The 17,670-nt window shown below is 42.1% G+C and overlaps 1 protein-coding gene across 6 annotated transcripts in view; it reads left to right on the forward strand.

Moving 5' to 3' along the window:
- The window catches only part of PPP1R12B (protein phosphatase 1 regulatory subunit 12B), a 316,463-nt gene that overhangs the window by 288,114 nt on the left and 10,679 nt on the right, over nucleotides 1–17,670 (forward strand). For 3 of the 6 annotated variants that reach the window (XM_007481152.3, XM_001363985.4, XM_007481156.3), the window contains 4 exons: nucleotides 3,772–3,907; nucleotides 5,305–5,409; nucleotides 8,505–8,555; nucleotides 9,788–9,838. In XM_007481152.3, the coding sequence (XP_007481214.1) occupies nucleotides 3,772–3,907; nucleotides 5,305–5,409; nucleotides 8,505–8,555; nucleotides 9,788–9,838 (343 nt within the window). Of the gene's footprint in view, nucleotides 1–3,771; nucleotides 3,908–5,304; nucleotides 5,410–8,504; nucleotides 8,556–9,787; nucleotides 9,839–10,053; nucleotides 10,087–16,009; nucleotides 16,191–17,670 lie in introns of all 6 variants that reach the window. The other 3 variants (XM_007481151.3, XM_007481154.3, XM_007481153.3) reach the window with 2 other exon arrangements.

Below are 17,670 nucleotides of genomic sequence, written 5' to 3' on the forward strand. Positions count from 1 at the left end.
AGGAATGTCCAAATAAAAGAATCACAAATAGAAGAACCTATAAAGGAGAAGAGGAGCAGTTGAAGACAGAGGAAGAACTCTAGGAGAGCTGAAAGAGCTCCTTTAGGAGGGTCGGATCCACAATGTCAAAAGCTCCACAAAAGATTAAGTAGGATAAAGACTGGGAAACAGTTGGGGGAGTCAGTGGTGACCTTGAAGAGATCATCTCATCTATGATTAGGAGAAATGAGGAGAAAGTGAGTGATGATACTGAGTTTTATGAAATGAAAAGACGAGCCAAGAAGACCTCAAGATAGATGGCTACACTCTCTCATTCAATTTGGGAACTAGATATGGTCATCTGCTAGAATTGTAGGACCAGGACCTTTGTAGGGGAAAGAAGAAATATATAAGGAGTGAGGTAGAAAGTTGATAAGAATCTGATCCAATAGACGGATTATCAGATAACAGTGAGACCTAGTTGAGGTTATGGACCCTAAATGATTTTTTTTTCAGTGATACATAACAGTTCTAGAATAGAAATGGAGAAAATCATATAATAGGAGTTTCTTTCAGATTAATATTCCCAAAGCACAACTTAGATCACATCACTTCCCTTCTGTGGTCAAATATAAGCTTCTCTAGTTAGCTTTAAAGCCCTTTATAACCTGGAGCACGAGTCTAACTGTGCCATATGCCCACATCCACTCAAATAGAAAATGCCCTGTTTGACAGGGAAAGCTCCTCACCTGCTTTCCTGCATTTTCAGCATGCCTCAACTTTACTCTCTTCTTTATCCAGTCTAGCTCTCAGTGCCCATGACATGCAGTCTTTACATCAGACCCTCTTTCCAGCTGTTCAGAAAGCCTGGAATGCTGTCCCTCCTTACCTCTGACCCCTGGTTTCCCTGGCCTCCTTCAGGACTTTGTCCAAACTCCACTTTCTGCAGGAGGCCTTTCCCAGCCCCCTCCAGTGGTAATACCTTTCCACTAAAACAACCTTTGTATCTTATATGTCAGTCAACAAACTTTTATTAATCCCCTACTATGTGCCCTCAGACCCTGGGTTATGCACTAGGAGTTCAAAAGAGGCAAAAGATACCCCTTGCCATGGAGGAGTTCTTGATCTAATAGGGCACACAGAGAATGTTTATGTGGTCAAATTTAAAGTGCAAGAGCTTGAGAACAGGAACTGTGCTTTCTTTTCATTTAAGTGCCTAGTACAGTGCGCCTGGTGTATATGGATCCTCAGTAAATGCCTGTCCCCAAGCTTTTGTACCCGCTATACTGGCCAGCTCACCTCAGCCTCTTTCAAAGCTCAGCTTAGGCCACATCTTTATGAAGCCCTTCCTGACACACACACACCCCAAATTGTTCTCTCCCTTGAAAATTTATCTTATATTTAATTTGTATGTATATAATTATGCATATAATGTTATATAATTATGTATACCCACATACATATATTGACTCCTCCAATAAATGCAACCTCTCTATAGACAGGGATGGTTTGATTATTGTCTTTGTATTCCCTGGCCCGTAGGTACACAGTAGGAATTTAATAAATGCTTGTTTGTTGATTTATTCTCTCCCCCTACTCCAACTTTGTTTATCAAAATGTCACCCCACATCTCTAACTCATTTCAAAGGCACTTCTTTTACAGAAGCTGCCATCTTACCTCCTTTTCCTCCCAGGCCAAAATGAAACCTTTTCTTCTACATACTACTAAAGCACAAATCTCACACCCCTCTCTTATAATTTTGGGGTGCATTCCTCAGAGGTATTATAATTATTATACTAAAGAAATCACCAATCCATGAAGTGTTGAGAGGCATTATGGCATAATGGAAAAATGGACTAGGAGTTAGAAGATATTGATTCAGATCCTGACTCTCCTCCTTATTCTGGATTACCTTGGGCCAATCATTGCCCCTTTCTGGGCCTCAATTTCCTTATCTGTAATATGGGAATGGGATGAACTAGATGACCTCCCAGGTCCTTTCTAGGCCTAAATCTAGGGTTTTATAATCCTTTGTAGATTGTTAATTTCTTGAAAACAGAGACTTTCTTAAATAATCTTATATATTCCTTGCCATATCTCTCACTTCCCCACCCCACCCTCAGTGTTTCTAGCACAGTGCCTTACACTGAATAAACTTTCAGCAAATTTGAAAAATTTCAAATTCCTAAAGAGTTATGGAGAGAAATAAAAACAAATTCTTTCCTGATAATGTTTATTTAAGACTTAGACAACATTAATCTAATCTAATATCTAAAGGTACTCAGGATGTGGTGGGGGAGAGTAGTAGCATTAAGAAGCAACAGCCCAAACCATAAGGAAGAAAGACCTTGGAAAACTCGAATTTCCCAGTGTTTCCTCCCCCCAAAAAGCTATATCAACAGGTCAACCTCAAGAGAAAGTTGGGATTAGTTCCCTGCCTTGAAGATTTATTTTTAAAATGTACCAGTCCACACATTAGCCCAGATTACCATCCTAACAGGTACTGACAGGGAAGAAACCAAATAAAGTAAACATTCTTTACTCCTCACTTAGTTGGAAAGAAGCTGTCTTATGGAGTAGTGTTTTGGAGTAGTGGAGTTATGGAGTAGTGACTCCCTTATAATCCTAAAGGAGCATTAAGGTTTAACATGATGTCAGACAATGTAGAGCATATAACTTTGGAGAACTGATGTGGAAATTTGCCACTAAAAATTAAAACAAACAAACAAGTAAATAAATAAACTAAAATGGTATCATGGGCCCGTGTCCTCTTCGACAATCGCTTCCCCAAGTTCTTGTCTCCCTTTTCTGGATTTTTCTCAACTTTTCCTCAAGATGTGACAACCTCAAAATATGCAGAAATGTATACATATGCTCTGCATATTCCAAGACAGAGCCACTTGATGATGAACTTTGAATGAGGCTAGGAGTGAGTTGCTTGGGTTGGGTTTTCCCCAGCATTTTAAACAATTGGCAACCTTTTAGTCTGGGGTGGGTGTGAACACTTTTATTAAGGAAGAAGGTGTAGGATCTCAGGTTCCAGGTGTTGCAGCTGTTCTTGTTTCTAACATTCTTTCATTGGGCTCAGACTGACCAGAGATACTCGGAACAGAAAATCAACACCAACTCTAAAACATCTTGAGTTTCTGGATATTACTGCTGGGTTGCTAGAGGGTATGACCCCAGCATAACAACCCATGCATGCCATATAGAGTAAGAGGGGCATCTGTGTTTGTGTTCTGGGAGCACCTCTAAATGTTTGTAGTTCAAACAAACCTATGAAGCAACTTACTAAACAGTTTGGCCACCTTCTGCCAAGCTCCACACCCTGAAACCTCCAGGCCAGATCTCTAAGCACATATGTTTCTATTTCATTGACACTTCATTGGAGTCAGATTTTGCAAGAGTCACTGGCATCCAAAAAAACTTTTCCTTTTAAAGCTCTCACTAGTGTGGAAAGCAGCTCAAAGTTAAACTAATTTGAAAAGCCCTGAAAATTCAAGTTTAGTACAAAACTCCAAACCACCAATTTTTCAAGTAGGCTCCAAACTTGGCAAGCTACTCCAATGTCCCCACCCCCATCCTCCCAAGAAGCTCCTGAAGCTTTTCTGTGAGGCCTGTGGAATGTAGCAGCAAGAGATTAAAGGGGAAGAAAGCTTTGCCTTGTTTCTGGCCAATTCTTTTAAGTGCTCCTTAGAGGAATAAAGGACAGCCCTTAAAGAGTACCCCTTTCTCCCCTCTTTTCTTTGTTCTCAAAATCAAATTGTGCCTTTGATTTTGTTTCTCCATAGGTTGGAATCAGGAAGCAGTAGCCTCACCTCCACTGATACTTACAGTGACCGAGCTTCAGCCAAGGCCCGAAGGGAAGCCCGAATAGCTTCTTTGACAAGTCGTGTGGAAGAAGACAGCCAAAGGGATTATAAAAGGGTAGGCTCCTTTTCAATCACTCTCCTTTTTGGGTTATAAGGACTAAACCTCCCAAGTGAAATATAGGTGAGCTGGAAGAGAAGGGAAGGGATTTGAGGTTCAGAGAAGAAAGAGTCATTTCTGGGGGCCTTCATTGGTCTTCTTTAATTCTCTATAAGGTTTAAGGAGGTCCCTGTCTACACCTTTCCATGCAATATGTGCTCTGGTATCAGGTCTTCAGGGATTTAAGAAATGTCAAGAAACATAAGAAAGCCCCTGAAGTTCCTTGATTGGCCCTGATGTTTTTCAACAAGCTTAGATGTTTTCTAAGTAGTATAAAAGAAGTAGTAGGACCCAGTGGATAGAAGGCTCAACTTGGAGGCAGAGTCCCATCTCAGACCCTTCCCACCTCTTGAATTCTCTGTCTGCCCCCACCTTTCATCTGTAAAATGAGATTGGTGATACCTCCCTAGCTCAAGTGTTGATAAGTACTGCTTAGGAGCAGCTAGGTGGTAGAGTGAATATAGAGTACTAGGTCTGGAGTTGGGAGGATCTGGGTTTCTAATCTCATCTCAGATCCTTCCTAGCTGTGTGACCCTGGGCAAGTCACTTAACCCTGTTTACCAGGCTCTTATCATTCTTCTGTCTTGCAGTAGATACTTATTAGTATTAATTCTAGACAGAAGGTAAGGGTTAAAAAAATACTAATACAAAGCAAAGTGATATTTTCCTTTTAACCCCTGGCTGGAATACACATACCCTTGAAGCTGGTTCTGAAACATTCTCTTTGGTATGGGTAAAAAAGGGTCATTGGTACCAGGGGATACAAATATTCTAGAAAGAAGCAAAAGAAATATTTTGCCTCAAGATTGATTTATTTGTTAGCTGTCCCTGGAGGAAGGAAGGCAAGGAGAAAAGGAGGGAGGGAAGGAAAAAGGATTACAAACTTACTATGTTCCAAGTAGTATATTTTTAAAATTTTTTATAATTTGGTTGATGTTAGAATATCATCTTCCCTTTCCTGTGTGTTCATCATTTAGATCTCTATAACTTTCAAAAAGAAAAAAAAACTTCATCTGTTTTGTTCCCTGAAGTTTTTTATTCTCTCCCATGTATTTTTGCTAGATGAAACATGGCCTAATGGACAGAGACATGGCCTTGGTGTCAAGAAGATCCGGGTTCCAGTCCTACCTCTGACACACACTGGCATTGTGTGATGTTGGATAAGTCCTTTAGCCTCTAAAGGCCTCTGGCCCTCCCCAAAGTTGCACTTGCAGAGAAGGTGTTGGTCTGCGCTGGGGAGAAAATTTCCTTGTATCTGCAGGGGACTCTACTAGTTGAATCAAAGGTCCACTATACCCTCTCCTCCCAGCAGTGTTAATGAGTGGGTAGCCAATACTCTTTTTCTCTTTCCCAAGCTCTATGAGAGTGCTCTGACAGAAAACCAGAAGCTGAAAACCAAACTTCAGGAGGCCCAGCAGGAACTGGCAGAAGTCAAATCTAAATTAGAAAAAGTAGCCCAGGTAATGTGGGAAAGGGCAAGGAGTGGGAACAAAGGGGTCAGACCAGTGGGAAGGGATGAAGATAATCCATGGAGATCCTTATCTGATGTGCAGACTTAGTGCTTTGCCTAAAATGGAAAAATGAAATATTAAGCAAATATCTCTCTCTGATTATCCATGTACTATTAACACTGCTGCCCCCTCCACTGCCGCATTGGTTCTGTATAGTTTTCATCCCATTGGTGACTCATCCTCTATCCACCTTCTCACCATATATTTGAGACAGATAGAGAGGCTGAGGCCCAGAGATAAGGGATGTTTTCAGCCAAGGCCATGAAGCAGATTAAGGGCAAAGACCTTTATTGCTATGAGGCCCTTTTCACCTGAAGCCAAGGTTCTGTCCCATAAACTAAGCAGCCCACTAGAGTAAACCACTCTCCTCTTAGAGCTAAGCCTGGTTTAATTAGATGATGCTTTTTAAAGGTGCTGGAGGTAGTAGCCTCATTCCCAGTGAAACAAATCCTGCAGCTGAAAGCTGAAGCATGTACTGCCCTGGGTTATTGTAGACTTAACAGGAAGCCCATGGAGTTACTGCCCTCCCTGAAATGTCTAGAGGCTAAGGATTTAGAAAGCTGAACTGATTTGAAAATGAATCTGGAAGATGAAAAAATAAAAATAATAAATAGGCTTAGTAGGTCTGGGCAGTGGATAAAGGGCAGTGGTCAGAATTCTAGCAATATATATTGTCAGTTAGTAGAGGTTGGTTTTTATTAAATGCTCATTCAACTTATTGCTTGGAGCTACCCCCAAAAGAGAAAGGGTAGAAATCCTAGTCCAGGAGAGAGAACCCAAGCAGGCTTCATGGTTTAGGCATAGCACCTTGACCACTGCCAAAGAGAGAAAGACTACCGGCTCCCAAGAAATGTGCCTGCAGCCCTGCTAGAAACTGTTTTTTTTTTTCTGGCAATAATCTTTGTCCTTGTCAGAGATCTTGCCCCCAGCATGGACATAGAGTGGGATGTAATGGTGATTCAGACTCAAAAGAAAAGCTTAAACCTCACAGTGGAGAGACCCAGCTCCCCTTAAGAAATAAAAAATAGCACTTCTTGTGGCCTTTGGTTTCTCTTCCAGTCTGTGTTTCACATCTGACAAGCAGTCTAGCCAGCATCACATGTGGACTTACAAGGTGGGTGCTATAAAGTGCCTCACCCTGTCTGATCCCTGAGAGAAAGCCCATGCTCTTTGATGGGCTGCTTGCTGTAAGTGTTTTTTGCCAAATCCACAAAACGACTAAAATGCTGGAGAGACAGTGAAACTATAAACTCTTCTTGTGAAATTTTAATCAAACCTGCAATTTTTTTAAAAATAGGGTTTGCCATTTTCAAAAGAAACAGCATGTCCTGATTAAGTATCCAACAGCCCTGTATCCATTCATTCAACAAACAGTTGAGCACCAGTTATATGCCAGGCATTGCACCCAGGTGCTGGAGATACAAATAGAAAAACAAAACTATTTCTGTTCTTTGGGAACAGCATACATATATAAATGTGTGTGTGTATGTGTATATATATGTATGTGTGTGTGTGTATATACACACACACACATACATATATATACATATAGAGACAGAGACAGAGAGAAATACAAAGTAACTTCTAGGGAAGACAGTAACATCGGTGGGAAATCAGGATATGCTTCCTGTAAGAAGTGACACTTAAGTGAAGCTTTGAAAGAAGCTTGGGATGCCCAGAGGTGGAGGTGACTAGGAAGGGTATCTCAAGCAGGGGAGAATGCCTGTGCAAAAGGCAGGAGATGTAATGTCTTGAGTGGGGCTGGAACATGTGTATACAATGCCTAAAAGAAAGGCTAGAATCAGAAAAGGAGGAGGGCTTTCAAAGCAAAACAGAGGCATTTATCGACAAAGCCAATGTTATTACTTCTCATTGTAGATGCTGTCTTATGAGATGATGTGATTTAAGTGTGAAACTTGGGAGAGTGAGAATTCAGATCAGAGTATGTAAGAGTTGGACCAGACCCTAGAAATCATCTAATCCAAATCCTTCATGTACAGATGAGGCTAAGGGAGGGGCTTATATCCCAAAGTTAAGGCCCAAAGAAGGGAAATGCCCTGAGCATGCTGATCAGTGGCAAGGCCAAGACCAGAATCAGTGTCCTCCATCTGCCAGTATTTTTCCTATTTCACAAGATCTACCTTAGTAAACCACCACAGAGGAAAGATCCACTTCTGCTTTCCCATTACCCTCCTTCCCAAGAAGGACTTGATGAAAGGATAATGGTAAAACCCTGGAAGCCCCCAACTAGCTAGCATTGGATGTTAACTTAGGAGCCTCACTCTGGCTGAGTAGCCTCCATATTGTCTGAGTTCTGCCTGAACATGGCATGGTTCAGGAGTAAAATCAATTAACAGATACTTTTTGTGGACCACCAATATAATGACACCTTACTAGACTGAGTGGCACTAAAGGGAGCTTGAGACTTTGATTAGTCCCTCCCTTACAACTGAGCAGTCTTCAAAAAATAAGGATGTTCAGTTTTGCTTATAAAAAGGTTCCTTTTAGGCCTCTTGCATGATATACTTTAGAGTGTAAGGCAGAGTTTATCTAAAATGCCTTTGAATACTAGAAGCAAAGAGACTGGGAGGGGATGTTTAGGGCAAAGAATAGACTTCAAAGCTATTTTCTCATTTTGAGACTCACAAGGTCCCATACTGAAGGATACAGGTGGAGAGTTGGGAAAGAACCAGGAGTACTGGATGGGGAGGTGCTGAAGTAAAGCAGGAAAGAGATGGTTCCCACTCCTGGCTATGCATCCTCCCTTCATGATAAATATCTCTGGGAATCCTAATAAACCACATCAAAGGGAGAAAGAAGCAGGATGGTGTGAGGGCAACTGACTTAGATGTGCTGTATTGGCCTTAACCCTCTTCCAGATAGTCTCTTTGTATCATTTAGGGGACCCCTGCTCTGGGGAACCTCTGAAGCACTACTTCCTGTCTCTGAATATCAGACTGAGTTCAGAGGTGAGGGTAGACTGTACTTTCTATGTGTCTTATTTTTTCAACAGTAATATCTGGGTTTTTCATTTGTATCAACAGAAACAAGAAAAAACCTCTGACCGATCAACAATGCTGGAGATGGAGAAAAGGGTATGTATATTCCTTTCACCTCTGCTCTCTCTCTTTCTCTTTTTACTCTCCCTGGCTTTGTTGTTCTTGCCAACAGAAAAAGTTCATCTTAAAAAGGCATTATCAGTCCTGCCATATTCTATCTTCAACTTGATGAGAAATTCTTTTTGCTTGAGTTTAATTTCTAATCTTTAAGGGATCCCCAGATTGGCCAAAACTTTCCAGTTGTGCCTTTCTTGGCCACCTCATAATGACCCTGCTTCCAGGCTCCACTCTGCCACATCATCCTGTAAAAAATGCATTTCATGTAGCTGAAAATATTCTCACACCCACACCCCATCCAAGGCCTCTAGTCCCTTCTCAGCCTCATAAACAGAAAAGAGGCATTTGTCAGGATTCTGTCAAATAGTCACATATTGATGATATGAGCCAGCAGAGCCCTCCATTCCCTGAAACTGATTGAAAAATCTCTGGCTTAGTTGCTGCCCTTCCTCTGGGTTAACTGAGGCACTTGCTTAAAAAATTTGAGGACATTCCTTGAACTTGGAATTTCTGTATAAGAGACCTGAATTATGATTGACTTAAATAGATAAGTTCAGCTAGCTTTTGACTATCTTTTTTCCCCCAATTCTTCTATTAATTTATATTTGGAAACTGACTAATTTATATTATTCCCCTTGTATGCAGACCTCTTTGATATTTTATCTGATTTGATCCCAGTGAGGGTTCTTTTACTGGGATCAGTAGGGATTCATCTTCAGAATGAAAAGAAACAAGATATGTGGGTGGGGTGGAGTTATCTATCAAGGGCAAACTTTATACTTGTTCCCTATCATGAGGGACAGTATGAAGAAGGAGCATTATTGAAGTGGTTATTATTCCTCAGGTAAAAGGAAAAACAGAGTGCTGATCACCTAAAATTATTTTAAATTTGAGGACATTTTTGACATATGTATTGTGACTTAAGATTACTTTGGCACTGCTGTATTCATATAATTACATGCAGTTTCCCTATACAACTTTCTGCTGTTCCATAATGTTGGCTTCCTCAGTGAAGAACCTATGCTCAGAGAGATCGACTGCCACAGAACCCTGAATCCTGAACCTGCGGTATGAGTGCCCAAACAGGCAGGTGAACCCTTTGAGTGTGAATTAAAGGAAAGTGCTATTTACAAGTCACACAAGAAGAGACCAGCTAGAAGAAAGAATAGTTTGACCCCCTCCTAAAACAAACTCACTGTTTCTTTAAACAGGAAAGACGAGCCCTGGAGAGGAAAATGTCAGAAATGGAGGAGGAGATGAAGGTACAGAAGATTTTATGGTTTTTTCTCCCTTCTGTATTTCTGATTTTTTAAAAGCCTAACAAATTTGATTTGTTTACTCATCATCCTTGAGAAAGATCTTCTGAGGTAAGGAGGATGCTCCTCCCATCAGGATATTTTACAAAGACTTGTCAAACTGCACCCATTGTGACCACCCCCAAGTGTTTCTTGGAACTAATACTGCCTTTGTTTTGAAGGGGTGATCTCCCGCAGGCAGGAGACAGACAGACGTGAGTTGAACTTTTAGGCTCCATAGGCAATGGCTTCACCCTCACAGGACTGGGCAGTAGGGCCAGGGCTGGTCTTCTGACTCAGTGTGGCAGCATGCTCCAAGCCTGACAACCTGGCAGAGGCCATGAGCTTTCTTCACATCCCTTCCCCATTTCAGCACATGCTAGAGGAAACACAGAGGAGTCATTCTGAAACAGAATAGAGATGAATTCCCATATCGATTTCCTGTCCCAGACCATTTCCCTGAAATATTCAGGAATGCTTGGCACTCTCCCAATGCAGCAAGCTCAGGCCACCAGAAACACTTCTTGGCTTTACTGCATTTTCTCTTTGTCCTTCCTTATCCTTCCCTGGCCCCATATGGTCATCAGCCACCCTGATGGAGAGCTGTACTTCTGGGCTGTTTTGAGCTCTAGAGGCTGGTGTACTACCTCTAAAGAAGTCATCACCCCCAGAAGGAGAAAGTAAGAGGCCCCTAAGATTTGGTTTGGGGAGTGCCTGGTCCCACAATATGCTGCATGCCCTTGGCCACCCAGTGCTTGGCTTTGTTCTTTCTATTCATAATTTGTTTTCTTATTGGTTATGACACCTAGAGGCAACTTTGTGATGTGTAGGGGTTTTTTCACCTAGAGAACAGGAATATCAAGCTAGAAAAAGTGGAGATTCATTGATTCAAGTAAAATTGAATGAGCATATTACCACCCCTATGAGGAGAGAATTTGGCTTGACCTTTCAGGATACTGGTACAGGAATAAGAATGACTCCCATTCCTCACAGTAACACAGGACAGTTACTATTTTCATCTCTACTTTACAACTGAGTAAACTGAAGCAGAGAAGAAGCTAAATGACTTGTTCAAGGTCACTTAGATATTAAATAGTGGAGCCAGAACTTGGGTCTGGATCCTCTGCCTTCAAGTTCTGTGCTCTTTCCAAAATACCATACTGCCTATCAGTTTGTCAAATGTTTCTTGGACAATCTAAAGGATTCTTCTGGCCCCAGCTCACAACTTATTCACTAGCTCCAGTGCTTTGGCATTATTATTCAATGTTCCACTCAGTTTTCATTTTTCAGAGAATGGGGGAGAAACTAATTTCTATCTCCCTTGGTCTGTAACATCTACAACACCCAAACTTAGTCTCAGATACAGCCACTTACATCTCATTGATTGAATCCATAGAATGCCACACCAGGTCTTTTTGGTTCACTCAAAACAATAGAAACTAAAATAATAATTACCTCCTTTGAAATCATGATCCATTGTGGCTCAACAAGGTCAGACCCTACTGTGTTCCCAAAGCTACTGTTTTCAATCAGGAACTCTGCATTGGTAAGAACCGTGGTATCCCATTCCTGATCTGTGATGAAGGGATCTCTTCTGTCCCACAGTGCCCCACAGACTCTGCCTGTATTTGAAATACCCCCAGCTGCGTCATCTATACTCTGTTGTTAGGGCATAAGGTTTATTTTTTCTGTTTGTTTGTTTTTTCTGTTGTCAAGTGCTGAACTAGAGAAGGGGGTCTAATGCTGGTGCCTCTGAGGAGTGCCCTCGGAACAGGGGGCAGCCCACTCAAGTATGGTAGTTGTCGATTCCCAGTCAAATGGGTTTATCTCCACACTGACAAGGACCTGAAATTAGAAATGTTGCTGTTCTCACATAGAGAATGGCCTGAATTTGGAATTACCCACAGGGCCAAGCAGACAAGTAGGGAAGAAGGGGCTCATGCACTGCCTTTGAAGAAATAGCCTTATAGGATACTCTGATGAAGAGGTCAGTGTAACAGGAGCACAGTCAACTGGTGTGGGAGCCTATTTAGTCATCGAATTTGCCCTAATTCTGTGCACCAAGGTTGAAGTTTGGGTGCTTCCTCCTCTTCCTTCTTTTCCAAACAGCTGACTAAAATACGGAACTTGTTCTCTCAGGTCCTCCCCAAAGACTGTAGAAGGAAAGACCTTCTCTTTCATGAATTAGAGAAGAGCCTTGAGAAATGTACTCATATACATATAAGTGCACATATACAAATTTTAAGTAGCCAAATATAGCCTTAGAGTAAGTATTCAATTTATTTCTAAACCAAAAAAAAATTTTCAAACCTGTTTGAAATGGAATTATCAGTTAAAGGAAGGGAAGAGGGAAAAAGGAAAGGGAATAAACACTTAAGTAGATATATACACCAGACATTGTGCTAAGCACTTATCAAATGTTATCTAAATTGATCCTCACTCTGGGAAGTAGGTCCCATTATTATCTCCATTTACAGTTGAGGAAACAGAGGCAGGCATAGATTAAACAACTTTCTCAAGGTCACACAACCAATAAATGTCCAAGACTAAATTTAAACTCAAGGTTTCCTGACTCTAAGCTTGATGCTCTACCCACTGTCCCACCTTACTGCCTTAATGAAGCAAAATCCTGCCCAGAGACTTCCTTAAATCACAACAAAGAAAAAAGGATCTTACCTTAAAATTCTCAAATTCTATTTGCTAAAACCTAAAGAGGAGATCCTATTAGCAGACCAAGAAAGCTTCAGGTCTCCCCCTCAGAGAAATGGGGATCCTCTGACTCCCGATGTTCCTGAGGATGCTGCCCTCATAGGTTTCCTTATGGCCATGGTGCCAAGTTTGACATTAGGCAAACAGCAACAACAATTTTAAAGTCCAGACATACAACCGATCTAGTTCCTTGCCTAAAAGAGCCCAGTAAGGTTCATAGGAACATGGATTTAAAGCTACAGGGGACCTTTGAAGCCATCCAGAGGAACCTGAGGTCTAGAGAGGCTAAATGACCTGCGTAGAGCTGCCCAGCTAGAAGGCATCTGAAGAAAGATTGGGATCCTGCCTGGTGTTCCTGAATTTAAGGCTAATGCTTTTTTAAAAATTATTATTAGCAATTGAAACTGCTCTTCCAGATGATAATGGTGCCTAATACTGGGCCCTTTCAACATCACAGAAGAGTTGGTAGCCAAAGATGAGATATCTGGGTCACCCAGTGCATGCAGTTTCATTCCTCCCTTTAAGGGACATTTAAAAAAAATTTTTTTGGTCAAAGCAGGAATCCAGCAGTGCCCATGTCTAATGAGCATACATCTCCAGTTTCTAAACATACATCCAAACATCCTAAGACAAGTCATTGGGAGAAAAATATTAAAGTTGCCCAGGATCATACCTTCCAGGTATGCTTGAAGACAATGGAAAGATATGGTAGCTGTTTTTTAATGGTGATTAAAAAACCAAGGGGAAGGAGGCATACACTAGGTATTTCCCACATAAGGATGTAAGTCCGGTCCTTTGTGACCTTGATTGAACTATTGCTGACCACAATCTGGAAAGGTAAGTGATTCATTCCTGTATAATTTGTTCCCCAGAGCCTGGCCTGAGTTAGGGTTGTGAGCTTTTCAGGCAGGTCTGCATGTCTGCCTAAGCAGTGCTGGAGCATTTGTATTGCACTATATCAACAATAATTGATTGGTTTTCTGCCCTGCACTCATATGCTTCCTTGAAGGGTTTGATACCTCTCTTCTCCCTCCTCCCCCCCCCCCCCAGCAACCCATCCAATACTGCCAGAGAATGGATGGTCTTAAATCACTTTATTCCACTTGCTTTAGAATCTCTCCAGCCTGATCCTGTCTGAGCTCCAGCCTCTTTTCAGCTCTGGTCCTCATTTTGTCTCTGTTCCCCCTCTCTTCCTCCTCCTCCTCCTCCTCCTCCTCCTCCTCCTCCTCCTCCTCCTCCTCCTCCTCCTCCTCCTCCTCCTTCCTAGCTCCCTATTACCTACCCCTGGTGCTGCTTCCTTTAGAACATTCAGCTAGATCTTCCCTCATCAGAATCTCTCCTTCCAGTGCCTTCGACTACATCTCACTCTGCAAACACTGGCACACTGAATTAGGCATCTTGTGTAATTCAAAACATTAGCATGTGAGCAGGTACCACTTGGTACAATGGCATTGATTGTGCCTTGTGCTCAAATGTTGGATCAAAGTAGGGAATTTTCCATTGGTTCTTGGATTCAACCCCTATTCCTATCCTCTTAATTTTGTGCACGACACCTCATGAATACCCTTCTTGTGCCCCTGGCTGAACTGCTTGAAGTGAGTAAAAAGGCTAGCCCAGGCCCTGCCATCCTTTTCGCTGCCCTACCTTCCCCTTCAGGATAACGAGTTTCCCTTTTTGGGGAAAGGGATGCTCAACAGTTATGTCTGTTCGTCTCTTCCCCTTCCTGTATTTCTTACTTCCCACTGTCTTTTTAGTCCTCCTCTTCTTCACCCCTGATTAATTGTCACTCCTCTAATCTTTCATTTAATCCATTCATGCCCATGCTGGTTTTAGGCAAAATTCTCTCCCATTCTCTACCCTATGACTTTCCAGTGCTTGTTGAAACCTTAACAGATGTGTACCTGCTCATCTACTCTTGCTGTTTGCATTGCAAAAGCATTCTGCCTACTTACACAGAGCTGATTGGCCAAGGCTACACTAGCCTTATATGTTACCACTCACCTAAGAAAAGCAACTGTGTAGTTTAGGCTCACTGGATTCAGTGCGGGCATTGGATTTTGTTTGTTTTGTGGCCCTTAGTTCCCTGCTACGGTAAGAGGTATCATGGGAATTTTGTGGACTGTTAAAATGTTGACTCCCCAACAGACTGAACAAAAGTATCCCAAGTACTAGTTTGGAACCAAGGTAGAAAAATGCCTTTCCTTCCATGTGAGTCAATCAGTGGATTCCCAGAATAGTACTTCTGGCAGCATTGTCTCAGAAAAGACCCAGAATAGAAAGAAGAAACAGGAACCTGTAGTTAACATAGCTTCGGGTGCCATCCCAGACCATGGCCCCACATGTCTGGGGATGCCCTAGCACTTACGTCAGCTAGTGCTGTTTCTCTGTTATTGCTAAATATTTATGAGTGCCCTAGAATGTGGCTATATTTTTCAGAGCATTAGTATCTTTACAAATAGTTTTAATGAGCCCAAGCCTCTGAATGAATGGGGAGCAAGGAGCGCAACCATTAGTGGTTAATTTGGTGATACAGATACACAATAGGTCAGTAAAGCCTGAACTTCAGAATAGAACTAATAGTGTTCATATTGGTTCCTATGAAGAGTTGGAGAACCACCTGCAGAAGTGCCAGTTCTGGGGGCAGCTGGGTAGTAACTCAGTGGATTGAGAGCCAGACCTAGAGATGGGAGGTCCTAAGTTCAAATCTGGCCTCAGACACTTCCCAGCTGGGTGACCCTGGGCAAGTCACTTAACCCCCATTGCCTAACCCTTACCACTCTTCTGCCTTGGAACCAATATACAGTATTGATTCCAAGACAGAAGGTAAGGGTTTAAAAAAAAAAGTGCCAGTTCTTTGTCATTTTGGCATATCATAGCTCCTTTCCATCATTCAGCTCGTGGCTCTGTTTAACAAAGAGATAATGAAGGATGATCACAAAAGGAAAAGGTGGAAGAAAGAAAGAGAAGCAAAGAGTAATCCTTTCCCTTAGGCACAGGCAGAGCAGTTAGTCTGGATAGAAAACTAACTTTGTTGAGATGCAGAGGTGGATGAAGGAAGGTCTGAGTGAATAGGGATTATCAAGAGGTTAACTTACCCTATACATCTTCAGAAAACCTGAGAACCACACAGTGGAGCTACTGTCCAGAACTACAGTCCACATGTGCTCTTTGAGGTGGTCTCTGGTTTTATTAAAAGAGTCTTTATTGTGTTTGTGTTAGCTAAGAGTCACTTGGCACAGCTCTGATCTCTCTTAACTTTCTACTCTATTCCATTTTGCTCTCATTCAAACCATTTTCCTCTTTTTCTTTCCTTTCTTGCATGCAAACTAAAAAAACAAAAAGTCACATGATTTCCTTGTCCTACTTTTTATCTCCTTTGGTCTGTTTTGTCTGTCTGTGTGTGTCCCCTCCATGTCTCACTCTCTGCAGAACCTCCACCAGCTTAAACAGATTCAAACCCTGAAGCAGATGAATGAACAGCTGCAGGCTGAGAACAGGGCCCTGACTCGGGTGGTGGCCAGACTCTCAGTGTCCATGGAGTCCTCGGAGACCCAAGAGCTCTAGCTCTATCCCTTCCTCTCCACCTCACCTCCCTCTTCCACCACTCCAGGCAGGTTTACTCTTCTTATTGGTCTGGGGGTGCATTGTACACCTCTGTGACTTTGGAGCCTCTCCACATGAATGCCTAATAAATATGGTAATCTTGGGGCAGAAGGGGCCATAAAGAGGAGCAAGAAGTGGACTAACAGGAAGCCAAGTAAAATGATGTCAAAGACCCAGAAGGCTGTGTATTTGAACTGAGTGATCAGATCAACACAAAACAAATGGATTTGCACTTGGTCCATCACACACACACACACACACACACACACACACACACACATACACGTGCACACACACACATATACTGTGTGTGCACATACACACTCAAACACATGCTCATACATGTGTGTGCATCCCTTTGGTTGACTCTCCAGTGAGTAGTAGCCCAGAGAAGGGACCAAATGCCCAGCCCTCAAAGAGGTGGATTTAGATCCCGAGTATTGGGATTTTTTTTTAGTGGTCTGAGAGACTCTGTGGTATTCCAAAATGAACCCAATTCATGAATCTATTGAAGAGTGGGAGTCTAGATGTTCTAGGACCAGTGCAACCTCCTCACCCTCTAGCCAATTCCATGTAACCACAAGTCAAGATGGACTAGCATGAAGAATGCAATGTGCCAGCCTATTCAGTCAGCTCTTGACCCTTGTTTTCTTTGCAAGGGGCCACTGCTTACTTCTCATCCCCAATCCAAATCTCTCAGGATCTGTCTGTGGTCCAAATATGTGAAAGACCTTCCATATTCCTCCCCTTTTAAGGGCCTCAGCCTTGCAAAAAAGAGTTGATATTGATGACCAGTGACTAGCACAATTGAAGAACATGTTCACAAGGACTCTTTTTCATCTCCCAAGCTGGCATGATGGGGGTCTCTGCTGCCAAAAAACCAGCCTACTCAGAAAAAAACCATTTCATTTTTGTTCCCTATATAATTAGACCCTGTCAGAGCCAATCTTTTGCTTCCTTCCATTTGCTTTTGCCATCGGGGTAAATGGCTAACAACTTATACCCACAATCTCTGAAGCACCCAAATTATCCTAAGGGCTGAGTTATTATTTTTTGTGAGATACCATCACAGATTAAAGGAAATTGAAACAGAAGGGTTTGCACAGCCTAACCCTGAGCTGCCTAGTTACTCCCCTTAAGTATTCATCTCTCTGCTAAGTATCCATATAATACCACAAGTGCTAAACCTCAAGATGGTAGGTCCAGTTGATGAGTGTGGATCCCAAGAAGAGTGCCAAGTGTTTTCCCTCATGTATTTCAGGTACTACAAGATAAGGGACAAAGCTGGTTCTCATGCTTCCAGTGGTTGTTCTTATCTGTTATCTTATATAAACTGGCTCATCTAATTCCATTCAGAAAGTGTCTACCATATGCCAGCACTATGACTGAAGACTAAAGTTCAGCTCTCTGCTTTCACTACACTGAAGGTTCATTTCATTCATTTAACAAACATTTCTATAATGTCCCATGCAATCTGCTAAGTCCAG

The sequence above is a fragment of the Monodelphis domestica genome, chromosome 2 (genome assembly GCF_027887165.1).
Source record: "Monodelphis domestica isolate mMonDom1 chromosome 2, mMonDom1.pri, whole genome shotgun sequence".
NCBI classification, from domain to species: Eukaryota; Metazoa; Chordata; class Mammalia; order Didelphimorphia; family Didelphidae; genus Monodelphis; species Monodelphis domestica.